The following is a 16,462-nucleotide window of genomic DNA, read 5'->3' on the forward strand; positions in this document are numbered from 1 at the left end:
TTTACTCCTACAGTAATTTTAAGTCAGTCGTACGATGAAGTTTATTACACGACTTTTGCGATTAGATTGTTTTAGTTACAGTTACTTGCCTGCATATCCAGCTGATCAACCATTTAGAATGTCTGGCGAATGAATACTCATGTGCGCATTAGAAAAACATTCAAAGTAAATAATTAGAGAAATAAAAAATTAGAAAAATAATTAAGTACTTTTATAATTCAATGTTACATCATTATCTTGTTTCGATAAAAAAAATTTGTATTGTTACATTGAGCAACGATTAATCAATGCTAAAAGTTAGCAGTGTCGGTAGAATGAAAAAAAAAAAAAAAAAAAAATTATCAACGGAAGGTCTTCTCTTTGTTGCATCATTTTCCCCGGTCACGTGGTTTAATCTGACAGGCCTACATACGTAAAGCGTACACGGGTAACGGACATACATATGTACACGTACGGCCTCCATATTATACATATATGCGAATACGTATCTTTATTGTATGTGAGTACAAATTACTCATGTACTAAAACCTACACACTGCAATCTAGTCATAACATAAAATAAAAATCTGTAAACGCTTCGCTTTCACTGGAACAAGGATGGAATTGTTTGGTAAAAAAAAAAAGAAGAAAAATGTAAAAATAAAATACAGGCATTCTGTAATCTGCAGATACCTTAAATTTCACATTAGAATAATAAAATCAGTCGACTATCAGAGCTTCCGTTCCGCTCAACGGCTTTTAAGCTGATCGAAATCGCCGAATGTTACCGCAGGATGATTGGACACAAAACATTTCGTAGAATTATGCGCATCGATCGACTATCATCGGTATCTATGTATGTACGTCGTAGGTCCGTACGTACATAATACGAGAGGAGCGTTCGAGCAATTAATTCACGCGAGCAAATCCGGCGAACGCTAGTCTGCCGGATACGTGCGCACTTACATTGCCTTCGAATTTCAAGTAAGAGGTACTGGGTTAACGGCTGACAAACCTCGGGTACCTTAAGGCTTTTGAAGTTTCAGCCTTGAGGCGGGAACGCGAACGCACGTCAACGGTATATTGTGCCAAAAAATATGCGAAAAGAGACGAGTTATAACGGGATGTCCCTTTGGCCGAGGAATTCACGAACGATTCCTTTTTTTACACACCGCGGGCAATTTTGCCAATATTCGAGTCCGCCACTTGGAAAAATTGAAGGATTTTCTCTGTGGCTGCTGTTATATTTTTGCTTATATTTTTAAGGATCAACAATAAGGAAATTACAAAAATTTTTGCTACACGGATTCCTGATGTATGCATTTCACTCCAACGGATTTCCTTGTGAACAAAATTTGAATAACCACGAGCTCGACGCTCGGATATAATGAGTCGGAATGAAATAATATGCAGATTTTACGATGGCGTCAAAATTACGTGTCGTGTCGAGGTTGTTGCACATCCGCTGGAAAGGATCGCCCGTCAAGTACGAATGGGCGGAAATAGTGAAATTTAATTACCCTTCGTTCGCTAAATTCAAGCGTTTATTTATATATTCGTGTTACGGCTAATTGACAAATGCTGTCGCTAGAACGACGGGAAACCAATAAAGGGGAATGTATTAAATTGTTTCTGATGGAAAGATAAGTTAATTGAATAATTGGGTAGATCACCGTGTACGAAAATTTTGTATTTTTCGACAGGATTTCGCTACCATTTAAAATATTCCCGAAAAAGATTTCTTCGATGCTGCTGTTATTGAAAAATTGGCATTCCCAATCCGAATCACATACCATTCGCGCAGGATAAAGATTTTATCTTGATTCTCACATGTTTAAATTAATTGATTTGAATAGTTTGTCACAACTTATGTATCGGATGTATTTATACTAATGATATCATCTAATTGAATGGCTGACGATAAACGGCATCGAGAATTAACAGGCATAAAAAAATACCTAGGCGGCTAGGTGGTCTAGTGGAGTAAAGCTCCGGTCAAGCATCTCTAGATACCAGGTTCGATTCCTGGCTCCGTCGTTAATTTTTCGAAATCACCAATTTTTCAAATTTATATCTCAATAAAAAAATACCGCTCGATATCTTCAGTTTCTTTTTTGTCGTTCGTCATTTTGCGACGGTGATCAATCCCGGGAAAAAATAGTTTCCTATTCGATCTCCGCAGCATCTAATGGATATTCGGTAAACTGTCTCTCGATTCCTCTCGTACAGCATAGCCAAGTATCGCGTGCATGCAACGTATTATACCTACTTTCCGAATCGGTGCCATCTCCCTCCCGTGTAAGCGAGATCATTGCCAATGCCGTACGCGCTGGGAAATAGTCGGAGAAACGTGATGCAAGCTGCGTTCGCGATGCACATAATTCGCACGTTTGACGTGCTTCTCAAGGCGGCTGCAGCATGCCTGCCAGTCTGTGTCTGCGTTTAAACAGTTTGCAAAAAGATCCGTCGAATTACCAACAATTTGTAGCGTCACTGTTCAACAGTACCTATACTACGCATGTCGCACAAAGAGATCTCTGACTTACTTCCTGCACTTTGTGTGAGGTATCGGAAGAACAAGAGGGAGGGAGGGAGGGAGAGAGAGCAGTAAGAAAACCAACAAAAGGATTGGTTGGATATAGTCAAGTCAGCTTCGGCTTAGGCGTCAGCCTAGATCCTCCGGCCAGAGAGATTCAAAAACAACGTCGCCTGATTAAGCCCAATTGTAAAATTGTAGACAACGGGCGAATTTTCGTACACTACTTCAAGCGTGCCCACCGCAGCGGGATAAGTCATGAAAAAAACCTCTCCCAATCCACGGAAGCTAATCATCATCATTTGTACTCCATTATCTTCATCGACTAATGTACGGTACTGTTAATAAATCATTGGAATGTTTGAAACGAACTGTTTAAACTCCTGCACAAGGTGCAAAAGTGTCGACAGCGACTAGATTTAAAATCTCAGGCTGACGTATGTAATACATGTAGGTATGTAGATGAATATGTTGTGTGTATTTTACTTTGATTCTTGTTATGCCACGAATCCCAGATACCAATAAATCTAATTTCACCGTATAATAACCTCCAACATTTCGGTGACCTCTCTTCCCCGTTTCTCTCGTTGTATTAACTTCCGCCAATCATCTAAGGTATATACCATATCTATCGATCATTGAAATCAAGAATTTGTAAAATAAAATCTTACAACTTGATGGATCCAGTGCAGTTACAGGGATTAAAAATCGCCAAAGAGATTTAAAAAATGACGCAAAGCTTTCAGCACACAGAGTTTGATGTCCTAGTCAAAGCGCGTTGCAACAGCGCAACGTAGGCACTGTTTCTAAGGAGATTCTATTTTTGTCGTACTGTTTTCTGACCCCCTTCAACCGTTGAACAACTGCCAGTGGATCAGTCAGACGGCCTGCAGGTTTTATCTCTTTCAGATCTCTCGAGCTTCCGTGTACCGTGCTCGTTGAAAAAATCCAATACTTGGTCCTCGTTATTCGGGTCACATTTTGAGTAGGTACTGTCCATTTGTACGTGTGTTTTTTGTTCCCGCGTGAAAACAGAGGAACGAAATTGAATTAGTAAAATCGTCGAGGGTTCTTCTCTCGGTTTGTTCGATCTTTTTTACTCATTATGATCCGTTATTCGTATTATACATGACTTGGGAAAATGATTTTAAAATCGTCTGTTTTATTTTTTTGTACTTCCTTGTTGTCTTTTCAGAATAGACACGTATAGACGGTAGCGATGCTTTTTTAATAGAATCGAACCAACCTGCAGACATTCGATAACTGTTAGACGGTTAAGAAACTCACCCAACGTGACTTTAATGAATACGAAATATCTATCCGTATCGTACGAAATACATTCTTGAAAACCCGAAATCACGTCTCAGATTTATACAACGATAGACCTATTATACAGACTTGGCCGAGGTGACGCCTTCAGTGAAAACTATTTGATCGAAATGTCTACATAGCATATAAATAAGGATGTCACGTGTTCATTGCTTGTTCATGACTCAATATCAAACCGATCGATCGCCCGATTCGATTGCAAGAGCAAGTGGTGTGTATCTCGTGATTTGTCGAATACAATAACAATCTCGTAACACCGAAACGCCCGTAGACTTTCAAACTGAACCCGAGAGTATTGAAATTGTAAGTTTATTTCCTCCCAATTGAATATACAAATTGTAACGAATCAATTTTTCTTTCTGTTGCAGACTAACTACTGGGAAGTGAATTGGAAATCAGCCCTTCTACGCACTCTGAAAATATTTCTTCGTCATTCATAAGATGATACGAAGATAAGAAAGAAATTTGTGGAGAAAATTATCGAATAGTTTAAATTAAAGTTTTCTACCGTTGTTTCATCGAGAGTAGTTTCTTTTCTTCGGATCGATGTCTGTTCCTCATGTATACGCGTCAAATTTCGAGTTGATTTTATACAATTTCAATTTCATATAGATTTCAATATTTATTAGCTAGTTAAATGGAGCTGAGGAAAACCTCTACAAAGAAGGCAACAGCGCTAGCAGCAACAGATGTAAACTTTCGCAAAAATATACATTTCTGAAAGTGAAATTGTTTTCAAATTATACGATTATAGCATTAACGTCAGAATGCGAATTAAATTCTCGCATTATCTGTACATACGTTGAGTAAATAATATAGCTTGCCGGGACTTGAATTGATAAGTGATAAAATACAGTTATCGTGTCGTTTATACAAATTCAGTAAAAAAATGATACGAAATAAACGGAACTTGTGATACGAATAAAGTAAGTTAGAAATATATCGAAAACCAGTATAAATAATGTATCTAGGCGTAGGAAACGTAAGGAACGATTTAAAAGTTGAAAACAATTAGACGAGACGATTCGTACGGTTGGAGCCAAAAATATAATAAAAATTAGAAAAAAAAAACTAAAAACACTAAAAAAAAAAAGACAACAATGACCATGCTGGGAATAATACGGCGCAACTGGGCGCTGAGACTCTCGGTGGTTATGAACGTTTTCGTGCTCCTCTACGTCTGCGTGCACATCGGATCGTTAGGGCCGTGGATCGAGGAAGCGCCGACGAGTTGGGCCCAACCCTTAGTCGAGGTGTCCAAGGCGACGGAGCTGTCGGCGACCGCGAGTTTACCGGAGGGTTCAAAGGCGGGGTCGGCGAGGGAGACGGGAATCGGTTCGATCCAAGATGGTAAGAGCGCTGCATCATCCGCGGGGACGAAGGAAACGGCGGCTCTGACAATGAGGGATAAAACGGGGAAGGATAACGAGGAAGTGCAGGGGGGTAAAAGCGGAAACGCTACGACGACTCAAAAGCAGCAGGAGTCCGTCAGCACGACGATGGGATCGATGACGCTGGAGGAGGCGATACCCTGTAACGACAGGTCGACGACGCCGAAAACGGCACTGAGGGGCGACTACTGGGTACTTTACAATTACGTCCCGATGTCCACGAAGGTGAGGTGCTGGGAAAGCGTGACCTACACGACCCACGCCGATTACACCTTTCTCGACAACCTCGAGCCACTGCTGGAGAGGTGGCAGGCCCCCGTTTCCGTAGCGCTTTACGCGCCTGGCACAGACTTTCAACCCACGGTCGACACCATAAAGTACCTAAGGATATGCGGAAGTCCCCTGGTTTCCCAGCTCGTCACCTTCCACGTATTCTTCAGCACCAAACATATACCGAAAACTGTGAGTAGATGTCGCCTTATTCATTCTTCACTCGACATCTTCGTAGACTTAGATTTGTGTCTTGGGGACATCATGTTTTCACCCCAATGCGCGTTAAGACCATGTCCATCGTCAGTCTTTACCAACCGAGTTAAATGTCGCTCATTTTCACTATCACCAAGGCTTTCGCAACACTGGCGTAAAAATGCCACAGTCAGTGCAATTCTACGTGGAACAATGAACAAAAATATCAAAAAACTTTTTTTTGTTCCATGTGTGGTCGAAGTAAAGAATTGTATTTCTACAATAAGTGGTAATTCAATTACAGGAATACATTTCTTGGCATGATTACACGTAGAAATGTGCTGATTATGGCATTTTTACATCAGTGATGAGTAAGGTTTGGTAATAATCGAAACAAGTGAAACTTAACGCGGTCAGTGAAGAGTGACTGTGACATCCTGTTGAGAGTACTTTAAGTTTTATTCAGAGAAATTAGTATCTCCTACGATTAGTGTAATATAGTCGTGAACTGTTACTTTGTTACAGATCCGTAAACAATTTATAGTTCAACGAATAAGGATCAGGTTCACCTTGATTTAATATAACCGTGTAGAAAGTCGTTTGATAAGTAAGGTAAATGTTCCGCAATATAGCGCCAGAATGAACTTCGTACTGTATGACCACGCAATAGTATTCTTCAAACTAACCTATAAGTTTTAGCAAAAAACGACGGTTAGTTTAGGTTTGAGATACGTTTGAAATGATCCTGTTAGTAGTTGTGAAAATATAGAAATAAGAATACCTTGCAGTGATCAAACGTTATTTAAAAACATGAACGATCGCGCTGATTACAGCTGAGTTAGACGAAGTACACGGGGACTCTGTTCCTTCGATGAAAACTGTTTATTTTTAGAATAAACGAATTTAAACATGGCCGAAACACAACTGGAGATAAAGTGTACTCCGAACAACCAATTGAGGTTACCACATCGGATATGGTGAAAAAAATTCATTAGGTACATGGTTAGGAAAAATCGCCGAATCAGAGTGGGTCAGATTTCTCAGGCTGTAGGCATCTCCGGTAAATACATAGTCATAGAAAGAGACTGTGTTGAGAAATACAAGTAAACTTTTTCAAAACGGCTAATCTTCACTAGCTTTATTAACAAACTTATCAAACGACTTTCACGAGACCGTTTGAGGTGATTAGACTTAGCATTCGTCCCATAGGAACACGTCTGTGCGAAACTAGGTGAAGAGAAGGATTGCATGAAGCTGAAGCTGCCAGCCGGAGTTATCAGCCAAACGTGTCAAACTTTTTGTAAATAGAAAGATGCACTTCAGTTTTATCCTCGTCATTCTATAAAAATATGGGGGTTCAGGATATTTCACAAAATTTTGATGTACAGATTTCATTGCCTTATTTGAACGAACATTAGAACGTTCAGCTGCTGATTCTGGCTGCTAGCTTCAGCCTCGTAAACATTGCGTTTCCTTTGTTAAAGAGTTCACCGCGCTTGAGGTGTCAATAATTCATCGAAGTCCGGGGGTATGAACTCTAGAGAATATCAGATTCGCCAAAGTGATAGAGACGTCTAATAAACAACTGTGTAGTAACGCAACGCCAACGAGAATATATTCTGTATTTCGACTGGTCGATTATTCCAGTTGTTATTGTGAGTTCGCGTAAGTTGATGATGTTATATGTACTCCAAACTCATATCAAAGTCGATAGTATTCAATGTAAAGCTTGCGGTGTATCATTTAATTTCGAAAAATGAGTAATTTCCAAAGTAACGAAGAACTTTGCGACGCGGATTAAGAATCGAGAAAAGTTGGAGCTACTGGTGATGGTTATGGTGAAGGGAAATGGCTCGGTTCTCGTGAGATGCCAAGTATATCGTTGATATAACAATTCAATCGTATTGTTTTCCAAATATTCGTACCATAATCTTTCATAGCTGTTAAAACAGAACATTTTTGCCAATGAATTTCTTACCAACAGTCTCTTTACTTGTATCATAGAAGTATTGTTTCTAAAGACTCGGAGACCTAAGCGGTTAAGATGATCTCAACGATAGATTTGGTAGCTGAAGAATATTGCAGAATCATTTTGTTGGAAACTATCGATTTGAGCATTTATACGTAATTACCGTTAATTACTATTAATTTATAAACTAAAACGAGAAAGCGTGGATCACCATTGATTTCACAGTTTTCTTGTCGTTAGTCTAACACATGTTCTTAATCATTGTGACGCGAGCAAGTTTTTCTGAATTGCTCAAATTACCACGTACTGTATCGCTTAATTCAATTAAAATGATGCAGTAGTATGGAAATGACTACTCTTCGCAATTTGCGTAATACGTACTTTAGCCACGTGCACGGCAGGCGTGCTGAGATAATTTAATACCTCCTATTTACCGACGTTTATATGATTAGTGTATACAATTGAAAACCGCATGAGTTGACAAACCCTCAAGGGAAAGCTTTAAACAACACATTATACAAATTCCAACCGTTCTTCAGCGTTAGTAATTGTCGGCAATACGGTATTATATCCTATAAATATCTAAGCATATGCGAATGCGTCACGAATTGATTAGGTACAACGAGATTCTGCGTTGATTGGAAATTCTTCGAACATATAACGATAGCCAAGGTACCTTGGTTCTTACATAGAACTGGTTACCTCTTCTAAGCAAACTTCACTTGTAATGAGAATTGCCGAGGTCATGTCAGTCTTTCACCTTCTCCTATATTACAGTACGGTACAATAATTGTTGAAGTCATTATATCCCTGGCAAAATCTTACTTTTCTTGAACTTCGAACTCTGCATTACGGTCTATAAAGTCTTACTGACGGCCACCTTTGTGAGGTGGGGATGTAAAAATATCTTTGATGTCATCGCCTTACCAGATTTTATCCGCTCATCAATAGAACCAATCTTCGTCAGGCAATAAACTTGATCAGTGGCAATTCCGTCTGTTGGTGAGCAAACAGCTTTACATCCGGATCTGTTCCTGTGCTCAACACGACTACTAATATAGTATATTATCATCTTCCTGTTCGGTTATAATTTTTTTTTTAATTTGCGGCCAATTAGCATAACAACTCTGAATTATTATTTGGAGATGTCTTACCGAGCTACATGGCTTGGTGCGAAATAGAGTTTTCGAACTCCGAACAGGATTATATAGGACTTTATACCGTATAACTAGCTATACTACGCATACTATGTATAGTACCGAGAGTTGCGTAAGCCAATAATCTAAACTCGAATAACATAATTTTGCTTCGAAAATTTATTACGTTACTACTGCCAGGAGATATCGTGTGAAGATGTTAGGCGGTATCTATCTTGCGTAGATAAACAAGGTGGAAGATTCCCACGCTCGCAATTTGCTGTTATATCTTATACAGACGAGACTCGGTTTTGATTGTGAATCCGGAAGTTGTTTGAAAGAAAATTTATTACGCAACAGATTGAATAGGTATATGAAATTTCGTAATCGACAAAATTTACGTTACGTATACACTTATTTCTTTTGTGGGAATTTTAACGAGCCTTTACTCGGTACGCAGGCGGTATGTATTGAGACTGAATTTGCCTTGCGAAAAATCATTGCAAAAGATCAATTTTCTGATTTGTCGCGTTGAATACAAAAGCAAGGGAATATATACAACGTCGTGGTGTTTGTTACCCAATGTCGGCAGAATACTTATTGAATGAGAAAACATAGAGTAAAGTGAAATAATTAAATCACGTTTGCCCCGTCACGATTGTGCATAATTACCTTAGCGGACAAAATTACCAATTGTGAAACCGATTTGCTCCTACCCAATTTCCTTTCTATGTCGAATTTCGTAATCAGCGTTGTTCCTTCTATGATGATTCGCGGTTTTTTCACATCAATTGACTCTGTTCATCGGAGACGATGAGTGCCGATACGTAATGATAACACATATAGATAATAGCAAAAATAGATGAGGTTGAAGATAGTTATGAATTAATGTAACGAAATTTAAACAAAAAATCACCATCTCGCAACTTAAAAATTACTTCGAAGGAGTCAAATTTGAAAAATATCTTTATGTTTTGTTGTTTTATAGTTTGTTGAATTTAAAACAAATCTAAAAAAATACACCGTTACCGTAACGTTACTAAAAATCTCGTGAATATGGTGTCAGAAGTTGGAGAATCCGATTATGTATTCTATACCATATGCAACAGCAATATATCGACATCCTCGAAAATACCTGGAATAACTCGGCCTTGTTCCGATTTGTCTGAATTTTTCGACGGCTTAACATTGAAGGTAGCATCATTGTTTTCCAAAGGACGCCCAGCGTCGCGGTCGGTGTTGTAACTGCTTTTTCGATTCACGGAATGGTAGTTTCTTAAGTTCGCCGTCTTTATTTGACACCGTGCAGGTTTTATTTTCACCTTTAATTGGAACGGGTTTTTCATTCGGTACGGGCGTATTTTAATGTACTTTACGTGCAGAGACCTCGTTTATAATTACGAAAAATTTAACGAGAAATAAAAATAAAAATACGCAGCTGCAAGAATTCTGACGTTATTTCATGATCTGATATTTTATAACTTTCAGGTACCTTCGTCGAGCAAGGTGCTCTCCGAAGGTTGGAATTGCACGCTGCCTCCACCTTGGGCGAACGTGACTGTTTCCAAGATGTATAAATCTGAGAAGAAGCTTTTGTATCCCGTCAATGTGGGAAGAAACATTGCGAGGGAATGGGCTCCAACGCATTACGTCTTGCCAAGCGATATAGAACTCTATCCGAGTCCAGATCTGGCGTCGCGATTCCTTGAGATGATCAGGCGGAGAGATCAGCAGCCTCTTTACAAGCCTAATCCCAAAGTCTTTCCACTCTCTATATTTGAAGTCAGTGCTGACAGCCAAGTACCGCGGAACAAAACTCAGCTGGTATGCGTTATTCTCTAACTTGCGTGTGTATGCATGTAGATAGTTACGAAAAGAAATGTAGGAAACTAACAAATACCTCAGTTTAAAAATACTTTTTTTCTGCACCGCTCTCTGCGGTGCTGTTGGGTACATTCGTACAAGATTTCTAAAACACTATATGCGTCTTTGGCCGGCTGAACTACATTTTCTTGTTTTCCTTACGACAGCAAAAAATGTTGAAAGCAAAAACGGCGATACCGTTCCACAAAAAGGTTTGCTCCGGCTGTCACAATGTACCTCGAAGCAAGGAGTGGCAAGAGGCCCCAGAAACTGAGGGACTGCACGTCTTTCACGTCGGGAAACGAACCGGAGCGTTCGTTCACTGGGAGCCAATCTTTATCGGGACAAACAACGACCCTCTCTACGACGAAAGGCTCAGTTGGGAGGGGAAAAGTGATAAAATGACACAGGTGAGATGAAGAGATAAAACGACAGCGAGGCTGTAACTTCGATTACACCAGCTCTCGAAGAATTTCGAACCTGATGACACACCCATGAGTGTAAAATGACACATCATTCTCATTTCAGGGTTACACTCTCTGCGTACTGGACTACGATTTTTTAATTTTGGACAATGCTTTCCTTGTTCATAAGCCCGGGATAAAAACCTTCAAGAAAGATCCTGTCAGGGATATGCTTACTGGAAAAACGAATGCATTGATCAAGAAAATCATCATGCCAGAGCTCAAGGTGATTTATGGAACGCGAAAAGGTTGTGCGGTGTAGCCCAGCGCCATTCGGGTCCAGCAAGTTGTTTTAAGTTGCTCCGGCACCCGCTTACCGGCCCGAATAAAGGCGGTTTGTTCGAGTCGTAAGTCGTAGTCCAGTGTGAATAATTCCAGAGAGCGGCGAGCCCGGCTAACAAAGAATCGAGATCCCGAGTCACCTTTGTGCACACGTCAGTGACAAAACTGTTATTAAAATTGTTAAGAACGTTGAATCCAGGATTCTAAGTTTAAGTATTTTCTATAAACTTAGTAATAGTATATGGATGCAATTACTATTTTCATTACTAATTCGTATCTAATGAAAGGGAACATAATATTTGAACGGCTTCTATGGCATTTTAGCTGTCAGAAAACAATGCTGATCCAAACAAGACGTGATTTTATCGAAATATTCTTGTTATTTGAGTAATGGCGTCAAGCAAAGTCAAGCATATATCACGTACGCGAGATAAATCAGAAATCACTGTGCTGTTCCAAGTTTGATGTTAAATGGGATACACATTCGTCAGTAATCTATGTAAAAATACGAGGGAATTTTCGAGGAGTTGGTGCTTGGTAAAAAAAAAAGTTCACCTATTGCAACTTGTTTTTGTCCATAAGATTTACTTGTACGATAACACTGATGATTATTGGGAGCTCCTATACAATCATGACTGCATCGAAACGTCTTTCGATCGAGACATAAATAATCTTCAAAATATGAGTACTATGACAGTTGATTAAAATTGTAATTTGCTTTTAGGCTTTGAAAGTTACCTCGTATTTGTCAGGATTCCGATGTTTCGTTCTCTCCTAATCTAAGTAGCCAAAGTATTCATTACATTAGTTTTGAAAATATTTTACATTATAGTTCGGTACAGAGAATATTATTGTTAATATGGCCAATAGGTTATCTTCATTTTTTATTTTATCCTTTATATCTTTATCCTATAAATACTATAGCCGAATTGTATAATTCCAAACTTCTTATCATGATTATTTGGCAAATATAAAGAAAAAATATTGGCAACAAGTAAATTAACATTAAATTGACAGCTGACACGTGGCCTTTTCCTAAATGGCGCATAAAATCCTAAGGATATTAAGAAAAAGATTATGGGAAATAAAACACCTCGTTCAATACTTAGAGAATGTCAACGGATTATCAGTAACGGGTGACAATTATGACATCAAGAGCTGTAGGTAACAATGTCAACACCTCTATGGCAAAATAATATTTTAAATCTGACGCTTCTGAATATCCAAAGTGAAACATTGTGCATACGTTGTAACACAGCATCTTAGCTTCAGTAAGCAATATCGGATAGAGGTGGGATGAAACGACTATCCCATAACAATTGAGCTAACGTTTTTTTCTGGATACGGCCAAAGTGCCTACCATAATGTTTTAACCTTTTAACCCTGCTGAATGGTAAAATTGTGCCAACAGTTAGCGAATTATTGAAGTGATTAAAAAGATGAATGAAAATTCTAGTAATGTGCCAATGAGCCAACAGCCACTTCTTGTTGTTGATTTTGTTTTTGTTTTTGTCTTTTTATTTTTAAATTCATCTTCTACTAAAATTATCGGTGAACAGATATTTTAAGATTTTGAAAAGGTTTTTTGTTACTACATAGTATAATCTTTAAGTGGCAAATTCGGCATTAAATTGAATGACTACTAAAGTTAGAAAAACAGTGCAATACACTGAAATCTAGAATCCGATAGAGTTAACTGTCAAATTGAACTAACGTCACGTTGCAGTTCCTAAAATTACGGAGATTTCCCCATCTGTATTTATTTATATAGTATATTTTAATTCATGTAAGCATCGTACGATTTTCTACACTAACAAAACGGACAACTTCGTGATTTCTATTACTTTTACTTTACACTTCACTAAGTTGATCAGACTATTATAAATATGCATTTCATATTGCAAAAGATGTATTATACGTAGTACCATATATATATATATATACATATATATACCATACCTTACGATTAGACTAAACTTTTTTCATGTATGGACATGGTTGCTATCGATTTACGTTTTATCATACATACATATTTGTCGTACATTTCGAATAGCTGGTTGATCTGGCAACTGAACAAGGATGCTGCGAAATCGGCTTCCTAATATTATTTATCAAAATAGATTGACTCTTTATCAAGAAAATGGTCGTACAATCTTGAATCAATTATTGGGATTTCTACCATGGGTACTTACTGATGGAATTAATTTTCTTACTTCTCAGCTTGATTTTAACACGATAACGTTCTTCCAATCACTCGCTAATAAAACCAATGAATCTGTCGGCATCACTGGTTTGTATTTCCTGCAAAGACTTTTGAAGTTGAAATGAGTGGGCATATTCATCACTGAGCTCAATTCAATCTAAAATTAAATCATGGCAATAAAATTAGGTATAAATTAGCTGTGTCCGCTAATTTGTACTGCTGAAATGTGCGACTTAGTGGCACAGTTTTGCTCTAACAGATACAAATATTGGAACTTTTGGTTGAAATAGATTTTTTGAAAATTCATGTATACGATCGGTGAAAAATATCAGAGAAATGATTATAGTCAAGCTATTTTCAAGATTTTTTAAGATCGAAGAATATTGAAAAAATCTCTTTCACATTCCTATTTCAATATTTCACATAAGTATGTCAAGCTTTCTTTAAATTATATTTCAAGTGATTGCCGTTTACTTTTGCACAAAGTTCACCGAACGAATCTGTACAGAACCAGTTTTTTTTTTTATCACTCGTTTTTGCAATAAAAAAATCATGTATAGACACTTCGGCAGGATCTGAGATAAAAAGAATATTATGAAGCTGAAGCTAGCAGCCAGAATTAACAGCCAAACGTGTTAAACTTTTTGGAAATAGAAAAATGCACTTCAGTTTCATCCTCGTAATTCTATAAAAGTATCGGAGGTTTAAGGTATTTCACATAATCTTGATTTTCGGACTTCACTACCTCGTTCGAATGAATATTGGAACATTTGGCTGCTAGCTTCAGCTTTGTAGAAAAATTTACATAATATTTGTCTTGCTTAAAATATATATCAAGTGCAGTAGAACTATGTTTTATTGTAAGCTTAGTTTTTTACAGTATTGCCTCCAAATTTTTTATACGATAACAATTCTTTAAGTATTGACATAAAGACGTATAAAAACTTTTAAATGCAAAAGCAATGAAATTATAATTCATACTATGATTCTTCTTTCGTTATAATCATCATATTATGTACATAAAATGTGTGGTTTTGACCGGCCACAAAATCTCAATCGATGCATTTCCAATTGTTGTCAACTAATTTTTGTTCGTTTTTTTCTTGATATTACTTGTATCACTTGAGAAATTCAAAGTTTTAGTTCTTTTAGTGTATTTCTTACTTTTTTGTTTCTGTCGAAGGTTCTGTTGGAAAGCCATATTTGCAATTGGAATTGTGTTTCTAAAATATCCGCATCTACTAATATAAAAGGTAGACTCCTGCAAATCTGAGGAAATTTTGTACAATGTTTTTCGATAAATTTTCAAAAAAGCATTTCGACAATATGAGTATAAAATAGAAATATCTGTTCCTAAGTTTATTGAAAAATGCACTAAATACACGCGACATTGCTTCGGTCAACGCACGCCAATTTGGCTTGGTCAATTCGAGCTTGCCGTTCATTAAACAACTGCTTACCTGTAATTCATCAATTAATCCAACGTATGCTAAAGGGTAAATCAAACTAACGAATATACGGCCACCTAATCTTAACTATAAGAGTCAATTTATTTCAGATCTTGCTGTATTCTTGCAATGTTACGCGACACGGTGCCATAACTGTACACATATTGAACATACACATATATTTATATTTATACATGCATGTACGAATTTATGTATGTATGTATGTATGTATGTACATGTATATGTATGTACATATACCGAATATGTATCTACGATCCAATGTAATGTTAGGAAAGGTACTTACGTCTCTATTGTCACTATGCTAAATAATGTGCTTTCAATAAGTTATAACCTATTGAAATTATTATCGTTGCTACGACACACCTGCACAGTATATACATATATATATTATACATGAATAGTTGTAATCTTGGTGCGAAATCACAGAACAATTGCGTAAATCATTCCGTAGTATTTATACAAGGTAATTACCTTTCGTAAGAAAATAGGTAATAATTCGAATATACCTAGTTTTTACCATTTGACTAGAAGAAACCTAGTTTTTAAGTATGTCATAATTTTACCTCAGTTCATTTCAATAATGCTACGGGGAAACCCTTTGTGACAACACATAGGTGTGATTCTTTTGTGGTAAGCCAAAAATAAGTGTAAATATTTAGTTTATTTTGTATATCTATAAAATCGGATTTCAATTATTCTTTTTATCATTATTTTTATTATTATGATTTTTTTTCCTGTTTCATAAAATTTCATACATGATTATATACATATATAGTCAATGTACACAATAAGCATGTATGAGTTTGCAGTTGAATCATGAAAGAAACAAACGAAAAAGGTTAATCTTAAAAAGAAAATTTTAAATGCGCTTAAGTAATCTAAGATTTAATATATAGTACTACACTGATTAGTAGATACGAGAGTAAATATATATTGTATATTGTATGTATATCACTGCCTCAGTGTCAAAGTTAAACAGCTTTAATTTAAAAAAAAAAAAAAAAAAACGAGAAGAGTAAAACAAAACTTACTATTTCAGAGCTTTAGTACAGTTAGTTAGAAGTTTTCGGTTCACCCCGATCTGTATATAAATTAGAAAATGCATACTTTTGCAGTATTAGCAATTATCTCATGCACGACGGCAGTGATATTAAATGTAATTAAACTATAATATATTCTGTGCCTTAATGCCTATGTTCATAACATATGAAATCACTTGAAAAATATTTGATATACCGTTCCGACATCCGATAAAATGAAAGCAGTCCATTGTAAAATGTCGAAAAAATATAATTTCAAACTGTCGGTAATTGTCATTGCTATTTGATAAAAACTCTCCAATCACCGCGCATCTAATTTGAACGCTTCCACGAGAC

General features: G+C 37.0%; 1 protein-coding gene across 1 annotated transcript in view; it reads left to right on the forward strand.

Annotated features, from left to right (window-relative positions):
• The window catches only part of LOC124177335 (beta-1,4-glucuronyltransferase 1), a 41,747-nt gene extending 25,599 nt beyond the window's left edge, over positions 1 to 16,148 (forward strand). The window contains exons 3-6 of the mRNA XM_046559633.1: positions 4,213 to 5,697; positions 10,294 to 10,629; positions 10,836 to 11,078; positions 11,197 to 16,148. Coding sequence (XP_046415589.1) covers positions 4,945 to 5,697; positions 10,294 to 10,629; positions 10,836 to 11,078; positions 11,197 to 11,394 — 1,530 coding nt within the window. The 5' untranslated portion in view covers positions 4,213 to 4,944 and the 3' untranslated portion in view covers positions 11,395 to 16,148. The remainder of the gene's footprint in view (positions 1 to 4,212; positions 5,698 to 10,293; positions 10,630 to 10,835; positions 11,079 to 11,196) is intronic.
• The last annotated feature ends 314 nt before the right edge of the window (positions 16,149 to 16,462 follow it).

This window comes from Neodiprion fabricii, chromosome 3 (genome assembly GCF_021155785.1).
Source record: "Neodiprion fabricii isolate iyNeoFabr1 chromosome 3, iyNeoFabr1.1, whole genome shotgun sequence".
Lineage (NCBI taxonomy): Eukaryota > Metazoa > Arthropoda > Insecta > Hymenoptera > Diprionidae > Neodiprion > Neodiprion fabricii.